General features: G+C 41.4%; 1 protein-coding gene across 1 annotated transcript; it reads right to left on the bottom strand.

Annotated features, from left to right (window-relative positions):
- Positions 1–203: 203 nt before the first annotated feature.
- Positions 204–5,566, bottom strand: ip6k2b (inositol hexakisphosphate kinase 2b). Its single transcript, XM_005943919.3, has 5 exons — positions 4,983–5,566; positions 2,498–2,729; positions 2,224–2,384; positions 1,942–2,117; positions 204–1,838 (listed from the first exon to the last, which is right to left on the bottom strand). Exons 1-5 carry the CDS (start codon positions 5,194–5,196, stop codon positions 1,245–1,247), a joined length of 1,377 nt encoding a protein of 458 aa, XP_005943981.1. The 5' UTR covers positions 5,197–5,566; the 3' UTR covers positions 204–1,244.
- Positions 5,567–19,968: the final 14,402 nt, after the last annotated feature.

The raw sequence follows: 19,968 nt of genomic DNA, 5'->3' as shown, positions 1-19,968 counted from the left end.
TCGAAAAGGAAAGATTTAATCTTGACACTGGCAGAGGGTGTCTGTGTTCCCAAATCAAAACTGGGAACTGGAAGTACTGCTATTAGTCAAAAGTACACAGTTTTTGGCACACATTAGGATCCTCACGATCTATTTCATAACCCATACTTGTTTCTTAAATTCAAACCCCAAACATACTATAAACACAAACCACAGACAATGAATTTTATCTCAATGAATGCCTTTATTTTCAAGATACTGTTAACACACAGTTATACAAGAGAGCTCTTCCAATAACAAAAGAAATCCAAGTCTGTATAAGAAGGACGTAACATTTAAAGTGGTAATATGGAATGTACTTGTTTACATTTTTAACAATCCGTTGAAATAAATAGTCTATAGTCTTTTTAGTGTTTTATCAATATATTCTCTTTGTCAAGTCAAATTTTCAGGAATGGAAAAGAGGAAAAAGATAATGACCAGAAAAAAAGGATAATATTCCCTTTCCAAAAAGTCTTTTGTTTATAGGCAATAAGTACAGGGGAACAACTGTTGAAAAAGGCAGATCCCTTCTTATTGAACTAAATAATATTCTTCCACCAAAAAGTGTCAATCCAAGTGCTTACTTGAACACACAAACCATATAAGGGTCTTAATAGACACAAAATGTCCTTATTTGATGCAAGCTTCTCATTTGCTACAAGGCTGCTGACCCAGCCAGCCAAGGTCAGCTTGTTCAATCAGCTTCCCCATGATTGTGTTGTGCTGTTGGGGACCAGCAGTCAAAGCGACATCCCAAGGGGAAAAAAAAGTATCACAGGTAAAGCACCACGACAGGTTTCTAGTTACCTACAGCTTCAATGTTCTCTGCCTCAGGCTTTCTCTCTCAGAGAGAACTTAACAATAAAGAACTGTATCTGTGCCAGGGGGCGAGAGGAGGGAAGAGAGCCCTAGGATGCTACAGAAGTCTCTGTTGAAGGACCTCTCTCATACTACACTTCTCCTATCATGTGTCAAAAAAAAAAAAAAAAAGGAGCAGTCTCTGAAAAGTGCAAAAAAGGGCACAGGCAGCCCAATCCTCTGGCAGGTGAGTGAGACCACAGGTACCACCATTGAAACTATCCCCTCACGCAGAGGCGTCCAACGTTCCCACCAAGCAGACCCCTACATAGGCATAGGGATAATGCATCTTGGTGTAGCAGGGTTTCAGCTCAGTGAGCTCATCCCACGCTTAAAATTTAGACCATGCTGACTAAAGTCCAGCCTCAGTCTGCACTGTGATCCTCGAGCTCAGAGATGATTGTGATCAGGTTCTGGAGGCCGAAGATGAACCCACTGTCCTGGCCTTCGTGCACTACGCTGTCTTCTCCATAGTGGCGACAGGTGGTGTGAGCAAAGTCAATCATGCGTACATCCACCACAGGGCTACTAGCCTCTCCTGCGCTGTGGGATGAGCGACTACCGCCACTGTTGCTGCTCCCTCCGGACACACCTGTGCCGACACCCGCAGAGGAGGAGCGAGGGAAACCAAAGGCACCTTCTTCCTCCTCCTCCTCATCAGATGGCTCATCCTCATCACCTTCCTCCCCACCTCTATGTCTAGGTCTAGTGGGAGCCCTGGGAGGGTCACCATCGTAGATGATGAGCAGGGAGCTAGAGTAGAAGCGGTAAGACTCGCAGGCCTCGAGGGCAGCTTGCATTTCGCGAAGTCTCCGCAACACTGGAGACAGCAGCTCATGACGCAAGCGATGCCCATTGTGGAAAAACTGGTAGAGAGCCTCCTTGAAGCCTGCGAGAGTCAGCTTTCGCCCATGGTATTTATTCATGAACATCAGCTGGCCTGGCTCTGACTGGTACACCTGCAAAGGTACCACAGCAACATAAGCACTACAGCGGCACATAAACAAGTAAATACAAAACCCCCCACACGTATATATGGTTTCATTTATAAATATACTTTACCTGCATGCCACAAAGTCGCACCCCAATAGATGCAGATGTGCTCTGTTGACACTTTCGAATCTGATTGGCTTTCTTTTCCTCTGATGCATCATCTCCATGCTGACGAGTTCCCATCTTCAAGTCTAAGACACACGGTACTCTATAGCGCCATGTAAGGTTTTCTAAAAGGATAAATTCTGTAAAGGGAGAGTCAAGGATCACATGGCAAAAAAAGGGAACACTTCAGCCACTTCAGCAGACACTGAGAATTCGCATATCTTCAAGCATGTGGTAAAAGGATACTGTATTGGTTACGGTGCTTTGCATTCTCCTTCATCCTCTGTAAGTGCTGCTGGTGACATTTGAGACTCCAGGGGTTGTGTTTGATCTGTGACACCACATTGCCTTTTTCCAGGCTAAAGTAAAGTACCTCTGCCTGCTGTTGCATCTCATCACGATTATAACTGCAGAGCAGAGAACGAAGAAAGACATCAGCTTCAGTGCTACAGAGCTTCATAACAATACACGTCTTCAACATGACTCTTATTTCCGTGAAACAATAAAGGTGCTCTCTTACCTCATAATCTTGTCTTCTTTACGACTGTGTCTACCTCTGTCTTTGCTATAGTTGTCATTCTCAGGGCCCAAAGGGGATTGCTTTTTGTTGCTCCACTTCACCATCTTGCTCTTGGGCTCACAGTCTGTTGAGGGGTCTTTGTTTTCCAGGTCCCCTGATTCGCTGTGGAGGGGGTAGGCGATGAGGCACAAATTCCCTTCCTCATCCTCTTCAAAACTGACTGAAACTACACCTGAGAGAGTGAGTGAGAGAGAGAGAGAGAAATAGAAGGAGAGGTTTTATCTTCATGTTTGTTACTTTTACAAATTCTCACAATTTGAAAAAGCAATTGCACAAAGAAAACTATATGATCCACCATGAGTAAAAGAGATAGAAAATGTAACACTGTAGTAGTTAAAGCATGATAGAGTTTTAAAGTGTCAAATCATAATGATTCAGACACACAGATAAGAATATAGATACTGATATTAAGCAGCAAGTATATCTACATAGTTCATATTTCAAATGCACTACCACATTGTGCTCTGAGGGCTTCAGTTAGTAATAATTAACACAATTTGATAAACTCATGGACTAATGGATGTTTCTGGAAGGCCTTCAGCGGGAAAAAAAGAAACCCAGTGTACTTTGATGCCAATGCTAATTTCTGACATGACCCGCAAAAAGCCACCGGGGTCACCCCCCCCCAAAATAAAACTCCCTACAAGGACCTGCGTATTGCAGGCAGAGTGGGGGAGGTGTTGCACTGAGAATAAACATCACAGCTGCAAAGGCCGAAACAGATCAACCACAGACAGGAAGGAGGGAGGGGATGTGGTCGAAACAGTTCAAGAGGAACTGTTTTAGATCTGGATGTAACATCCAAGTTACATGACACAAAACACGATACCAAAACCAAGCAGCAGTAGGAGTCATTACAAATCAGCCACTGAATTAGAAAATTAAATGACAGTTTATTACAATGACCAAAAAACAAACAACAAAAAACAGCCATGCAAATAACATGGCACTGGATTTGGATGTTAAATGGCAGGCCCCGGGATCATGGGTGCCATCCTTTTACGCAGGCGGAGGCTTGACTTATGTCATGCGCACTGACGTCATCAGTCTGCAGGAAGCCCCGCCTCTGAAGGAATGTGTGCCTCAGCACTGCACTGTCATTACACCACTGCAGCCAGCAAAGGAACTTATGAGTCACTCCGAGTTTCTTTCAATAAAAAGGCTCATAAATTTGTGATAAACGTATATCAAGTGCGCGATTATTGCATCCCAGTTGCGCAAATCGAATGTAGTACAGGAGTAGGGCTAAACTGACTTAGACATTATTATTGCTATCAATATCATTTTATTAAGTACAAACGTTCCTGTCCAATCTTTTTTCAGGTCACTGCCGTGACATTAAATTGCAATATAGTATCCTCTACACAACATAAGTGACCCCTAATTTATAAATTTAATCTACATCTGCTCAAAAGTCTTAATGTTTTAATCCAGTATTCCACTGCAAGATGTCCCTAAATCATCAGATACTGCTGAGACACATTTATCTACAATCGCGGATAAGGAACCTTACATTCCTTTAGAATAACACAGCTCTTTCCCCGTCTCTCATCATAATGTGAAATGTAAGACTGGAAAATGCTAGTGGGGTTGAGCATTTGAAGGCCCCAGACGTCTACTATACTATTAGCTCCTCACATCCCATTCCATATCCAGGACCTTTTTATAGCCCCATGCTGCATGGCCGTGGATTCAGTTACCACACATCACGTCAAAAGATCTCTGCCTGAAGATCTCCGTATCAGCATGTACTAGGTGTAATTGTCTGTAGGGGAAACTGTGAGAGACTGTGGACCTGAATGCAACCAGGGAACATAGCATTCCTGCTTCAGGTCTGTGTGTGTGTGAGTCTTTATGCGTGTCGTTCCCTGAAACCAGACCTGGAAATCTCCTCAAATGACTTGTAAATTATTACTCTGGTGATCTGCCGCAGTTATTTTAGATTTGCCGTGGCCCTCCAATACGCATCTTGAAACTATAGCTGCCTTAAAAGCGTCACACAGTCAAAGACCTCCGGATACTCTGGCTACTCATTCTCTTGGCAGGAAGTCAAGCCATTAGGTTTGACGCTACTTGAAACCCTGCCTTGCACATGAGGGATATAGCCAGAAAACGGATAGCTGTGTCTGCCAAAGGCTCCAACATGACTGACAATGTAACGTGAGTTATTTTGAAGCCAATGCATTCAGCTTATAAATATTCAACATACATTCGTCGTGTTGTTGTGTACACAATGCACTTTAAGGTATTGCAACGGCAAATAAGCGCAAAATTGCATGTAATAGAGGTTTTGTTTTTTGCAATGCAATATTAAAAGCACCCATGAGACTCTTATATAACGCATGCACAGAGGTGAGAAAATGAAAAGATGCATGCTGCTCTAACGGGCAGCTCAATAGTTTATATTTGGGATGCACAGACTCACCTTTATATTGAGGGGTGAACTTCCTCATCTCTGGTGGGAGACTCTTATAGAACTGGTGTTCTCGGGGGATGAGGGGTTTGCAAATTGTCTGTTCCCCAAACCGTAGCACACAAGAGTGGCCCCCCACTTGGTGCACGAACGGCTCAAGCATCACCCCTTTTCCGGGATAAGGAGTCCCTTCCGCCTGCATGAGGGCTTCCAGAGCGGGACTCATCCTCACCCCGCATCGGACAGCTGAGCTGGGGGGGCCCACGTCGTACGGGAGGCAAGAGGCTCGGCCGCTCGTTTGGCTCCCTATCCTCAGGCTGTTTCCTGTTCGCTCACAGGGGGGCGCTGCTGCTCTCCCACTTGACCGAAGCAGTAAAAAACAAAGGGCTGAACAGGAAGGACGACGAAATCCCGTATTCCGATTAGTTTCCTTTCCCGGAGAGCAAATTATAAGGCTCGCCGACTAAGCGGTATGTTCGTTGTGCTTGTACATTTAGTAAAAAAATGATTATAAAGCTCCTACAAGCTGCCTGAAGAAATTCAAGCAGCGTAAGCAGCGACCACACTCGTCGCCTCCTTTTACCGAAACTGACAGCTGGGCTGATCCGCCTGCTAGAAAACAGCAGAAGCAGTGAGCAAACCCCACCCCTCTTCCAAAATCACCCAATCAGAAACACGCAGCTGTCGCTGGGAGGAGACAAGATACCTAGGAGAGGATCAAGCAAACAAAGAGGAAGGAGAGAAAACATGGGGGAGGGTAGAACATAAAAAATGCTTCATACAAAGCAAAACAGTGGAGATTTTTTTTTAAGTTTGCTTGAAGGTTTCATCGATGTTTTTGCTTTAGAAATCGGCTACAGTTTTCAAGTCCTGTTATTTTAATTTGCACCAAACATAAGCAGTGAATTTAACACCAAAGCAAGCAGGAAATCCAAATTGTTCTTACACTATACCTCTTTGATTATTTTTTCTTTTTGGGGGGACTTTTTCACATCCCATTGATCAGGGCAAAGGTGTGAAAGGTGTATGAGTGAAATACACAACAAATGAGATGGGTATGAAATCTAGATGTTGCTTGTGTTAATGTCATAAGGGAAGGTGGCTCAGGTGGCTTCACATAAAAAAAGCTCTTATCTTTTTTAGATGAGAATGAGAGCGTTTGCCTTAAAGCAGGAGCTCAAGAAGTTAATAACTACTGCCTCATATGGAACAGATCATACAGATCACTTCCTTGTTTACAACTTTCAACTGCACATACCATCCATTAACATGCATGGGTCGTGTGAGGGCTGAAATGTGTGTTGCCAAAACAACATAAGTTCTTATAAATTACCTCAGAAGTACAGTCTTTAAGTTTATACTTAGATGAACACTGGGCTGGCAACGTGAGACCCAAGTTCAGACCTAAAATAGAGATGCACTGAAAGAAAGACACACACAGTGTCATCAGTCATCAGGGATGACCATGTTTCATTAGGTACCAATAACAAAATGGCACACAATCCAGGAAGCCCAGTTTGCATATAGCACATTTATCTGTCACTCTGCATCTCCCCAGTGCAATTTCAGGGAAAGTTGTTTATCCAAATCACGTGCCAAAAAGCCTTTTGCCAGCTCTCTTGCAAAACCATTTCCTTCCTTTGATTTTACAGAGATAATAATACACACATGAAAACAGCTCTCATGAGCTCAACACCTGGGTTTTGTGTGGCACCCAAGCTGTCTCCAAGCAGTAAACTCAAGTGAATAACTGAGGAGGTACAACTTTTTTTTTAAAGTACTTTAACAGCATCAGAGCCATTTATTTACACTGAATACAAACAAATCATGTTACTGTTGATACAGTTTTCACTATCTTGACAGTGTCCCATCTGTAAAGAACAACATCCTTTTCAATAAAGTGCACATTCCATTAATAATTTCCATTATTCCTTTATGAATTGAACATTTGTCCAAACAGACTCCAGATACAAGAAAGAAGAATGAAAGACCTCTGAAAGAATCTTCTAGTCAAGCTAGCTAATATAACCCGAAAATCCCCTTCAATATCAAAGAGGTCATTGAAAAGCCCCAAAACTTCTTTTTGAGTGTCAGTTAGCCTAATAAGTTTGACTAGTGTACCAGGCCACATCAAGGTGCATGCACTAATCTCTTATGTTCCAGTTCTGTACTGGGATTACACACAAGAGGAAAATATCCCAGAGCCATACAGGGAAGGATTTTAATGGTCAGCACACAGAGAAGGCACCCACTTGTACTTAAAAGCTTGAAATTGTTGAAAGCATTATTTATGAAAGAGGAAGAGACCACCTGGCTTGTTATCACCAGATAGCTCCAAAAGAGGCAGGGTGCAAAAATGGCTTATATTTCTAAGTCACAGTGAAATCAAAAAATACAGTGCTACTAACATTAAATGTACACAATTTTTGAGTTCACAAATCTACATAACAGTTGTGATATTACAGCAGATCCAGTCTGAGGATACAACAAATCGTGTGGGTATTTAAACATAATGAGCTGTCAGCTTTCCAACGTAGTCTCCTTAGCCACAAATGATGGATCGGTGTTATGTCAGCTTAGCATGGATCCATGTCTCTGGAAAAGAGTGCTTGGTTGTGCCACGGGACCCGCAATCCAGCTGTGAATCAGAGCAGTGATTCAATTTCCTTGAACCTCTCTTCATATATGCACACCACATAATGCTCAAAACCCAGGAATCACTGCAAACTCTGTCCACCATAGATGCAGCAGAAAACTCACTGAACAAAGGCATAAGTATCTTAACCAATGAAAAACAAAAATGGTCTGTTTTAATGCAACAACTTTTAAATTCAGTACTACTTATAAATGGATCGGTCTGATATTAGTGGCAGGTTCTTAGTGCCATGGTAATACATGTTTACATATAAGCAGTCAAGCAAATTAGTGGTTAACACTGTTACCTGACAGCAAGAAATTCCTGGATTCTTGCTGTTTGGATTTTGCATGTCCTCCCTGAAACTGCGTGGGTTCTCTCATGTACTCTTGCTTCCTCCCACACTCCAATGCATGGGGTTAGGTTAACTGGTGGTTCTCAGTTCGCCATAGATGTTGATGTGAAAGTCAGTGGTTGTCTGCTTCTCTGTCTGTGTTAGCTCTGCAACAGATTGGTGATGTGTCCGGGGTGCTTACTGTCTCTCAGCCTATGGCAGCTGAGATTGGGCCCAGCACACCCGTGAAAATCAAAGAAAATGGGTTAATGGATGAATATGGATGGATGGATGGATGGATGGGTGGGTGGGTGGGTGGGTGGATCGAGCCTATATCAATAGAAATAGTGGATTTATTCAGAGCAATGCAACTTTCAAAGGGTCATAATCAGGTCATAATCAAACCATAATCAGCTCAACTTATAACAGAGAATACACGTACAGCTGAAGGTAGCTACATCTAGAAAATGTGACCTATCTTGTTTTTCCATAGCAAGCTTAGGAAACACTATCCATCTACAATTGTCTACAATAAACCCAGTTTGTTTAATATACTATTCTTTTGTATTCTTACTCAAACTGATGCCAGTCATTTCTTTAAATGGCACTGGTTGGTCACTGGACAGCTACAGTTTAATAATGCAAATGGGCCATAGTTAAAGTAATTTAACTTAAGGAAGTAAAAGCTTAAACAAAATCAGTATGCCACACTGCAGCCTACACTGTGGATGAAAATGAGTGCCATGAAGCTATGCCTTCAGATGAATTTCTTGGGGACATCACAACAGTATTATGCTCCTAATTTGACTTGGTATTTTCCAGTCAGTCTGTAAGGCCTTTTAATCATTCCTGCTCTCGTGAGGAAGTGACACATGGGTGTGCAGGGGAGCTTACCAGCTCTGCCCTGTGTGCTGATAGTGATGAATCCTGTTGGAACTCTGACAGCTAATGCAAAGTCAAGGACAAGCTTGTTTATTCCTGCACTCCCCACTGCCACCCACAATCCTCATATAACTCCTTCAGTCATTCCCTTTGTCTAGAATGGAAAAAAGGCGCTAAAAATAAAATCAAAGCACCTCTTTGTCAGCTTGTGTGGATCTGTCAATATAATTAATAGCACAGATAATATATATATACAAATGCACAAGTTCCTGGATGGTGATTCCTGGTTAAGAGTAAATAAAATCATAAAGTGTGACACAAGGCAATATTCAGTCACTGAGTCAATAATTCATTGGAATGATAAGAGTTTCTCTGCTGTTGGTGTGTATTTCCTTTTTAAAACTAAAAGATAAGGAAATACAATAAACTCTCCTAAGTATATAAGAAAAACAATCTTTGGCATGGTGCTTAAATAAGGACAGAAAGTAATATGTGGCCAAAAAAAGTTAGGCTTTACACAGACTGATAGTACTGGGGGTGGAAAAAGGCTTATGTAAATAGTATCTTCTGCCAGTGGTTCTCAGGGGTAAGTTCATTTTAATCATCAGAAATGGTCACAAGAACAACAAAAATGAGACTACACTGAATCAAAATGCCAATGATACAAAATCTGAGCTGGCAATGGCCTTGTGTCGATATGACATGTGGTTGCTCAAACTGTAGCGGGCACCTAAGCAACCTGACGGATTTATCAGCATTATCTTCAAATACACTAACACATTCCTCAAGTACATTCCCAGAGCTACATGGAGCCCATTAGACCAAAGCGCAGTCACGTCCTACAGTGGGATGACAAAAGGGGAGAGGCGGTCTGCATAGTTTATCCCCATAAAAGTTCATGTTGCTGATGTCCTCCTCACTGATGATGTTAATGAGCAACATGGACATTCAGTTTTAGAAGTTGGAGGCCACAAATCATTGTGCTTCTGAGTGCTGAAGGTGCGTGCGTATGAGTGACAGTTTAAAATATTAACTTATTGCTTCAAAGAAAGCTACTCGGTGCACTGAGCTATGGCAGCAAAATCCTTTTTAAACTGGTGGAGACAAATGCATGCATTCACCAGATGCCTTGACATCAGATAATTGCAGTGATTAAAGTTGCTGTGTCCTCATCAAGCTGATGTTGAAGATAATGCTATGCTATGAGACGCAGACTTTCATGAGACAATCAGCTAGAGCGTAACGTCCCCCGCCCCCTACCCCCACACCCACAGGAAACATCTTGTCTATTTCTCTTAAGTATAAGGAAAGGTGTGGACAAGCCTGGAATCTCTTGTAAACATGTCATACGTGAGAAACTTTATGGTCAAACAGATCACTGGTAGTGTCAAAGTTTATGGTTCCATCTTTGTATTTGTCATCACTCACGTGCCTGTTTTGGAAATACTGGGACATGTTTATTGCCTCATTATTATGGCTTAGTTTCTACAGTACATGCAGCACATCAGTGCTCGGCCTGCAACAGCACGTCACCATGGGAACAGTTTGGAAGGGATGGTGCCCAGAGAATGGAGTAATTTAGGAGAAGATGCAGATTGTTTTTCCAAAGTAGAAGTACTAGTTTTTAAAAGAGAAATTTAAAGGTGTAATTGAAAAGTCAAATAAGGAGTTCACGTTGGACTCACTTATTAATATACATGAACACATAGGACACGTCGACGTCAGGCCCCTTTCGACATCTGTCTGGTGATCTGTTATAGCTCAGCTGACACATTTTTCTCATGTATAAACTGCCAACCAAGCCACTGCCAGTACCACCCCTCCTCCCCTACACAACCTTACCCTTGACTCCTAACCTCCAGTAAACAACTACAAGTTAGATTTATACTAACACTGTACACTGATACTAGCTCCTCAAGACCTGGAAAAGAAATTAGGTCAGATTTTTATGCTCCTTGTCCAGGATCCAGGTGGCCAGGTTCTGTCTGCAAGTGGGCTTTGGGTACAAGCCAAGCGGCTGCACCAAGTCTGTTTCACATGATCTGACCCAGACAGTCGCCAGTAGCCCGGCTCCCTCCAGCCCGTGCCCCACATCCTGACTGGCCAACCATCGCATTGAATTTTCGCTAAAGTTAAAGGAAAGTATGTGTCAGTCTCGGACAAATGGACCAGAATGAATCAGCGCTTGGAGGGAATTATTGAACATCTATAGCTAGGGCAACCTATCACATTTAACACATCCTATCCAGTGCTGCATAAACCCTTCATCATCCCATAAATCTGCTCTGCACTCACTGCCACCAGTGTTCATTTTGCAGCTTTGTGAAACATGAAATATATGTGTTGATGATGATTTTCTGATGATAAAGGTGCAATATTTTTATCTCTATTTTTTATTTTGCACATTCTCTTACTTTTTTCCTTTTTATACCCAGTCACTGGAAAACATTATGGATATTTTTTGTGTCTGAACCCCCCCCCAATATACTTTCATACATAAGATTACAAAGCATCCTATCAACACAGCAATCCTCGATGTTTTACTGCTCACTGTATCTGCACTCCAAATCAATGTCAACACCTCCACGATTTAGGAGCATGCTGCATGGCTCATGGTTTCTGATGCACATGCAAAGTCTGATGCACGTGCACAAACACACACACATGCACACAGAGATGCACACAAACAATCACAAAGTATACTTCACTGAAAAACAACAAATCAACTCCTCTTGATGCTAATCGCCAACATGTACATTCAGTACAAGCACTGTGGTCATAAGTTTAAAGCCACCATGCTTCCCAGTGCTGTAAACAGGACAAGTGCAAAACAAAACAAAACCACACACTGTCCACACTTAATTTGATTTTGTGCTGGTAAAAAAAACTTATTCAGCAGATAAGCAAAGTAATGGGTACTTCTTTGTTTTCATGAAATGCAATTTGAACCTCTATGCATGTTCTATTTTGCTTTCTCAAAACAGCAGCGGAGAGTCATAAATATTAACTGCCCTTGACTTCCAACTAAAATCTGGTCTCATGAATGCATTCTTTGAGGTTTACTATGACGCTGAGCGAAGTTTCCAACCACGCAAATTAGTCCAAATGATATTATCTGTCTTAAACTGTGCAAACTTGCAGGACTTGTTGTGCTGGGCTCTTCCTGTACCTAACTGTACATTAACAAGTTCCATATGACCCAAGTATGCTGAGGCTGAGTGAAGGAAAAAAAAAGCTTCTTAAAAACACCCCCTCGCTCCTCCAGTTCTACACGTGTTACGCAAGATGTCACGTGGCTTAGAACCATCAAAATGTAGAACCATAATATTTTGATTTTCATGCACACACACGTGCACACTCAAACACATGAGGCATGATTAGTCTGAGCTCTGACTTGTGCACGCTGAAGAGACAGCCCCAAACCAAACAGTGCAGGGATACAATTACCATTCAAGGGCTTTCATGAAACTCAAGTTTATTAGGGCACATGGAAATAACTCTTAGTTCAAACTGGAGAGGCATGACTAACTTTTTTCTAGTGGTGGTGAAAAGTGAATTCATAATTGTTTTTCAACTTCAAAAGCCATGTACATGAGTGCTCCTGCCGTGTGCAGTGGCCTCCTCACTACTCTGTGGTGTATACCAGTTTTCTTTTTCCAGGAAAAATGGGGTAAACATCATCTGTTAAAAGTCAAATTCAAGACTCCTCCCACTTGGCTGCACAGAGTAAGGTTTTTGTTTTTATTCTGCAGATATAAGGGCTTCTGGAGTTCCCTTGCATACCAGTGGTGTCTGAGCTTGTGCGAGTGTGTGTATGTCTCTGTGTGGCACATGTGTGCATGCCTCTGGGTTTGTGTGCATGTGCAGCTGTACGTGTTTGAGAGGGAAGGAGTGAATATAGGTCCTGTCTTCTCGTGCTGTGTTATGTAACAGTCCAGTAAATTCAATCTGTCTGTATCTGAACCCCATGACATTATATTGATACAAAGTGCAGGCTGTCCAGAGGTGGCAGCTCTACGAATTCAAAAACACAGCCATGCTGTTGCAACTAATTTCAGACTTACCATTAAACTGCCTAACCTCTAATTCGTATATGCTGCCCCTGTCAATTCTGACAGTTCAAGCTGGGAGGAGTGTTGAGCATGACTTTGAGCGCATAATGTTTACCTCATTTTTCCTGGAAAAAGAAAGTACATATAGTGGTGAGGACTCGCGTACAGAACCTTTGCACTTTCATTTTTCACCACCTCCAAAAAAAGCAAAAACAGGATTTTATTTTTCACTGCATTAAGAAAAGTTTGGACAGCAAGCAGCCTTTGACAATGATGCAAGTCAAATGCATGGCCTCATGTATCAATCCAGTTAAATGTCTTTAGAACTGCGAACTTTGAAAGAATGTGAACCTCCAGAAGTTATCCAACTCCCTAGAAACTAGGAAATAGTTCAATATTTTGGTGGGAAGTCCTTAAAGGGAGATGCGTCTTACAGGGAGCTAAAATGTTTCGTTTTAGCTCAAAACAGAGAATTAACTGCAGGGCAAAAAAAGATGATTTTGAGATTCAGAAAGAGATCGTGATGTAGCAGGTTAAGTTCATCAGTCAGCATAAAGGTTTGCTTACATGCCCTATTTTCCCATTTATGTATTCAGTTCTGAATTAAATTTGAAATTTACTCAGTCATGTGATGTACTATAAAACTCTCGATGTTTAGTTAGTGACCTAGCCAGTTTGTACTTCAAAACTGAAGACTGAGTAGCCTGACGACTGTGAGAAACCATCAATACTCTATCACATAGAATGGCTTTAAACTAGGCTACTATTGACTTTGGTGCTGCATCTGCTTTTAGTCCTGAGCACTGAAACACACCAATGCAAAAGCTGAGAGTTGATCTGTTTACAGCACAAACCTACAGCCACAAGAAACTGCTCTTTTGCATGAGTCCATAACGAGTTGCTTAAGACATTGTCCAGATGGTGTTGGCTTTGTGGGGCTCACTGCCAATATCGTTCACATCAGCATGTATTTGAAAGTGCCATCACATCCCTACTTACTCTGGTACAAGTTAGAAAAAAAAAGACCAGGGTTCATATGTTCCCAAGGCTGCTGTCAGAAAAGAGTTACTGTGAAGCACTTTGAGAGCATGCATTCCCAAAAGTCCATCTCTGTTCCAAAAACTGAAGTGCAGTTCTTAGTATTATGTTTCTAAGAACTGAATGTTTTTAGTTTCATATCATAGTCTGAGAGTATATCAGAGGAATAAAGTAAAGTAAATGTTATCTGCCACTACAGAGCATTTTGCTTAGACATCTCTAATCCTAATTCCAAAATAGTTGGGACACTGTGTAAAATGTAAAAAACAACAAAATGCAAATCTCTGCAAATGTCATAAAATTTCATTCACAATAGAACATAGAAAACATATAAAATCTTTAAACTGATAAAAGTTTGAATGTGATGACAGCAACGCTTCTTAAAAATGTTACATTGGGGCAACAAATGTCTGAAAAGTAGGTGGCACTAAAAAGAAATGGCTGGAGAAACATTTAGCAACTAATTACATTTATTGGTAAGAGTTCAGTAACATGACTGGATATAAAGAGAGCTTCTTAGAGAGACAGAGCTTCTCAGAAGTAAAACTAGGCAGAGGTTTACCAACCTGCATCCACAAATTGTGGAACAATTTCTGAATAATGTAAAAGAGTTTCAAAACGTCATCATCTACAGGATATAATATCAAAAGATTCTGAGAATTTGAAGAAATGTCTGTATGCAAAGGACATGGCCTTGGCGTTTTGGCCTGCATTAAAAACAGGTATGGTTCTGTCATCAAAAGCACTTCATGGTCTAAGGAAAACTTCTAACACTGGAAATCGATGTCTGTGAACACAGTCTACTGTGCCATCTACAAATTCAGGTCAAAGCTATATCATCAACAGAAATGTTGTTGTCTTCTCCGGGCCAACGTTCATTTAAAATGCACTGTCTGTTCTGTCAGACAAAGCAAACTTTAAAATCATTTTTCATAAAAACACTGCATATTGCTTCATTACAACAACATAGCTTCACAGTGGTGTTGAAGGCCACACCTTTTAGCAACTGAAACATCTGGCACATCATTATATTAAAAATATGAAAAAGAGGACCCAGGGCCTCAGACAAGAATTCCTCATTTCTCTGCCAAAATTGTTAGCACACATGCTACACAGATGCTACACAGTGGTAAACATTTCCAGTTTATCTAACAAGCAGCAAAATGTTCCTCCAGCTTTTTCTTCGTAGAACCTAGACTTGTAGTCAAGACTGCCTAAACCAAGACCAAGACAATACCAAAACCAGAGGGTATCGAGACCAAGACAAGACCAAGACCAAGACCATGACAGACCGAGTCAAGACCAAGACAAATTTGAGACAAGACCGAGACAAAAAAGTCTTTAAACTGCAGCCAAATGCTGCTTCGTTCGTGTCAGGCATATTTATGTGTTTTTGCGTTGCACTCGCACAGCCCTCCTCACCACTGTCTACTGTCTCACTCACTTACTGAGAGGACAGACACGTGCTGTCGCGTCTCTCACCTTCTCTGTTTTTCACATAATGATATTATCCTATATCCCCGCATGCGATTGGCCACAATATGGAGGGATTGGAGCATAGCTGAGCCACTGTGTGAGAACTGAGCAGCGAAAGGAAATTAAATGAGGAGCCGGCTCTTGCTCAATGCGAGTCGACTCTTCTGATTCACTACAAAGCACTCTCTAAGCACAGCTCTTAGAGCTGAAGCTTTTGCGCACGACACATTATCGAACGTCATGTCATAGATACTGTTGACTCCAAATCTCCCGACCACTATGTCAATCTGAGACAGCAAGACCGAGACATCGAGACCAAGACAAGACCGAGACCAAAGTTTGTCGAGACCAAGACAAGACCAAGACCACGTAAAAGTGGTCTCGAAACCGGTCTCAAGACCAAGACCGGTCTCGAGACATCCAACTCTAGTAGAACCACTTACTGTTCCAGCCCTCTGTTATCCCAACCCAACTTTATGGAGATGTGTTGGAGCCATCAAATAAAAATGTTTGTTCTTTTTAAGTTTAAACATATTTATGATTTTATGTTCTATTGTGAAAAGAAATGGCTGCATGAGTTTTGCAGATCAGTGCATTCTGTTTTTAGAACAGCCAATTGCATTTCAGATCTCAATGTAAGTTACATGCACTTAGTAACTTAACTCGAGCTCTTTGCAACATGAATTAGTTTTGTGGAGTGTTACTCTTTCATTTTCAATATTAAACGGTCAGAGCCTACTTTATAACACACTGATTTTAGTTGAAGAAGTAACCCCATGATAGAAGTAAACCTGCAGATTTCAGAGGTATATGTACTGCTGTGTCCTGCAGCAGCATCACACAAAGTTAGATTTCTCTGAACATCCCTGAAAGTGCTGACTCAAAAGCAGTATTTGACTTCCCTGAAGTGCGAGTCACTCTTGAAACAAATTGAAACAGGCCAAAAACAGAACTTTGATAAAGGAGAGTGAGTGGCACTTAGGACTTAGCCTCATTGCAAATAGTGGTATCTAAAAAAAGTGGACTGAATGAGAGCTGGCACAACACACATTTTGTATTCACGTGTCACAGTCCTCCCCTATTTTCTAACTACTTGCCAGCCCATCTGCAGTCTGCATGTTGTTGCTCAATAACACATTAGGTTAGTTACTCTGAATCAATCTGTATGCTACAGTGATTGTTCTGCAACACTGCAGTGGCTTTTTTCTGGCCCTGTGTTTTAATGTCACGTTGATATCTAGCCACAGTGAATTGTTCTGTTCATAACTTTAATGGACAGAATACACAGGTGTAGATAAGTGCTCAGTGGTCCTGGGATCAAGTCATTGCTTTATGTAGATGATGTCGTCCTGTTGGCTTCATTGACTGATGACCTTTAGCTTGGGATGGGCTGTTTTCTTTTCAGGCTGCTGCAGCATCTGTAATCTGGGTATCTCTTAGCTCCTGAGCACTTACATATCACTCTAATTGAGGTAAAAACCGAGCCACTGATAAACTTGTGTTTCCAACCTGGTGCACAAGTTACAAAAATCAACAAGCTAATACAACACCAAAGCACAGTGGGTGTCAATGATGTCATTTTTGGTGCATAGCACTGTTCACAAGGGTGAAAACATCAAGTGCTATGAGTATGCATATTCAAAGTGTGGAAATAAGTGATAATAAATAATATAATGAGTTCAACTTACAATCTAAATCAATCTAACAATCTAAAGAAACAGCTGAGAAACAAAGTCCCTGACATTTATCAGTCAAAGAGTTACAAAGACATTTCTAAGGTTTTGGGCCTTTGGTGAATCACAGCGACAACCATTATCCAGAAACATAAAACAAAACTTGGAACAGTGGTGTACTTTACCAGCAGTGAACAGCCCACAAACTTTACTCCAAGTGCATGGACAACTCATTCAGGAGGTTGCCAAAGAACCCAGAACAACATCTAAAGAACTACAAACCTCACTAAAAGGGAACCCCGGCTAATACCACATATATGTTATTGAAAGCACAGTGCATATTTTAGCGCAAACATGTCTTAATAGCCGGGGTTCCCTTTAAGGTCAGAGTTCATGACTGAGCAATAAGAAAGAGATTGGGCAAAAATGGCATCCATGGGAGAGCTCCAAGGAGAAAATCACTGCTGACTAAAAACGACACAAAGCAAGCAAGCCTCTGTCTGATCTGTCGATGTGTGGTAGAGGAACTCTATAGGGGGCTTTGCTGTCTCCATTCCTGTTCACCTTGTACATCTCAGGCCTTCAGTACAACTTTAACCTGGCACACCTACAGCAATACTCGAATGTTTCTATTGTGGTTGGATTTTTATTGTGGTTGGAGCACAAAGCGCTAGTGGATGATTTTGTGTAGTGGTCTGGGGGGACTCATCTGCTTCTGAGTATGAATAAGGCCAGAGAGAGATGGTGATGACCTGTGTCTTTTATGGCACAGGATGTTGATGTGGTGCACACTGACAACAACTGGAAGACCAACACGGAGGGTGTGTAAGCCCTATTTCCTAAGGAAGCTGAGATCCTCCAACGTGTGCAGCAAAGGGATGATTGAGATCGACTCAACTGAGATCAACTGTTTTTCCATAACAATCCAGCACTGTCTAACGTGCATGGTTGTCGCCATAGCAATGCATCCCAGTGTCTCATGACGTAATTAATATGCAACATGAACACTACAAAAAAGGTGGAGGTCACGGCAAGAGTATACCTGCTGCTTGGTGTGTGGCTTTTCGTCAGACTCGGAAACCACAGCGTTGTTTTTTATAGTCATTTTCCTCATTGCCAGGTTTCACAAAAGGCGGTTTTAATTTTTGTGAACGAGATGCTCTCATGACTTATCGAGTCGAATAAGCCACCGATTAGCTGACCAGCTAATCGGTGGCACTGAGTCTGACAATGTCACATTTTAGTACCTTCTCAGATCACTTCGAACCCTGCAGGTACTAAAAAAAAACCTGGTACCAGGTATGTGGCGAACTGTGCTGAGTCGATCCGAGTAGGTACTACTGGAAAAGGGGCTATTGTGACATCACTGTTACAGGTCTTTCAAGCAGTCCTAGAAGTGTGCATATAATACCAAATTCGCATATAATTGCAAACATCCTCTCGGCAATTCTCAATGTCAGCAATGCCAATTAAGATCTAGCCTCAGCTCAGTACACTTACCCAATTACAGGACCTTGTTTCCATTTTCATATCTTGAACTTCCATCTGCAAGTTTTGGAGAGTGCAGCAACTCGCAAATTTCTCCCTTCCTTGGTTTCCATGTGTCTTTAATGTGGGCAGAAGAATTGAAGAATCTGCAAGGTAAAATCAAATTTAAATGGTCTCTTGCTGCAATCCCCATTCGCCTCAGTTTATTCATAGCAGTTAGCTATGATTAGTCACTTATCTAGTGCTATTTAGTGATCATCTTAATTTTGTCTGGAATTTTCTCTTGTCAACACTAAAAAACCCACTAAATTTCAGTTCAGTTCAATACTTGCTTCAGCTAGTCACTCCTTGTTAACAAACTTAAATTCCTTGTCTAATCATTCAGCCCAATCAATCCAACAGCCTGATCATTCACATTCATCTAGTGTTAAATCTGCAGCAATTCTAGCTAAAACGATTGCATTTAACCCTCCGGAGCTTCCTCCTCGTAAACCTTCTAAAATTTCAGTAGGGTCATGTTTTGAATTAACTGCACAGATAAATGCCTTTTTAGTTCTAAGGGTCATGAGGTGCATTTCCTTAACCCTAACCTGTATAAGCCCACTACACTGCAATAATTATCACATTAAAGCTTTTAAGTTTTTCACTACCAAGTTATATGAAGTAGTCAATGTTTATCTGCAGATTTCAGTTGAGGGGTCCCAGCAACTTTATCGGGTAGGTCTGGATTCCAGAAGCCTCTGTATATCGCAGCTTCAGCCTGTGTTCATATCCTCGTTTTAATCAGGAACACCTTGTGTCCGTATATCCTGATAGGATGATATGTTTAGCTTTGATTTTTATACCCACATGAGCCATTTGTACAGAAGTTCTTTCAGTTCAGTACAATGAGCCTTACATAATAATAATAATAATGATACTTTTCTCTTAGTCTGAGAAACATCCATTAGGTAAATCTCTCTTGTTGTTCACATGTTGATTATTGGCTTACGGGTCAGTAAGCCAATTCAAGCTTTCACCTCATCTTAGGCCATCTTATTTCTTAGATGATTTTGCATACCATGTGTGCAGTTTCTAGGCATTTTAAGTATCCTAGATAATCTTAATGAGTTAACCATCTATTAAACTTTAGCTTCCTCCCCTGTTTGGCCATCTGACTCTCTTTACTCAAGCCATTGTTTGTCTTCAAATCATTGCCGACAATCATTTTCTCGTGATTATTCATCCTGGCTCTCCAGTGCGACTTCTATTACTTTCTGCCATTAAAGGTTATCTCGGAAGGTTTGCCATACCTGCTCAATATTTTGATTTGTATGTCCTTTTCTATGTCTTCATATTTCTTCTGTCTTCGGGGTTTTAAACATTTAGCACCATGTTTCAGGGGTACTATTGTCAGTAATAGTTAGAAGGAGTAGCCCAC

The sequence above is a fragment of the Haplochromis burtoni genome, unplaced genomic scaffold, assembly GCF_018398535.1.
Source record: "Haplochromis burtoni strain Fernald_Lab_line unplaced genomic scaffold, NCSU_Asbu1 Contig_177, whole genome shotgun sequence".
Lineage (NCBI taxonomy): Eukaryota > Metazoa > Chordata > Actinopteri > Cichliformes > Cichlidae > Haplochromis > Haplochromis burtoni.
The sequence above is the reverse complement of the archived record's forward strand: the minus strand, read 5'-3'. Positions and strand labels throughout refer to the sequence as shown.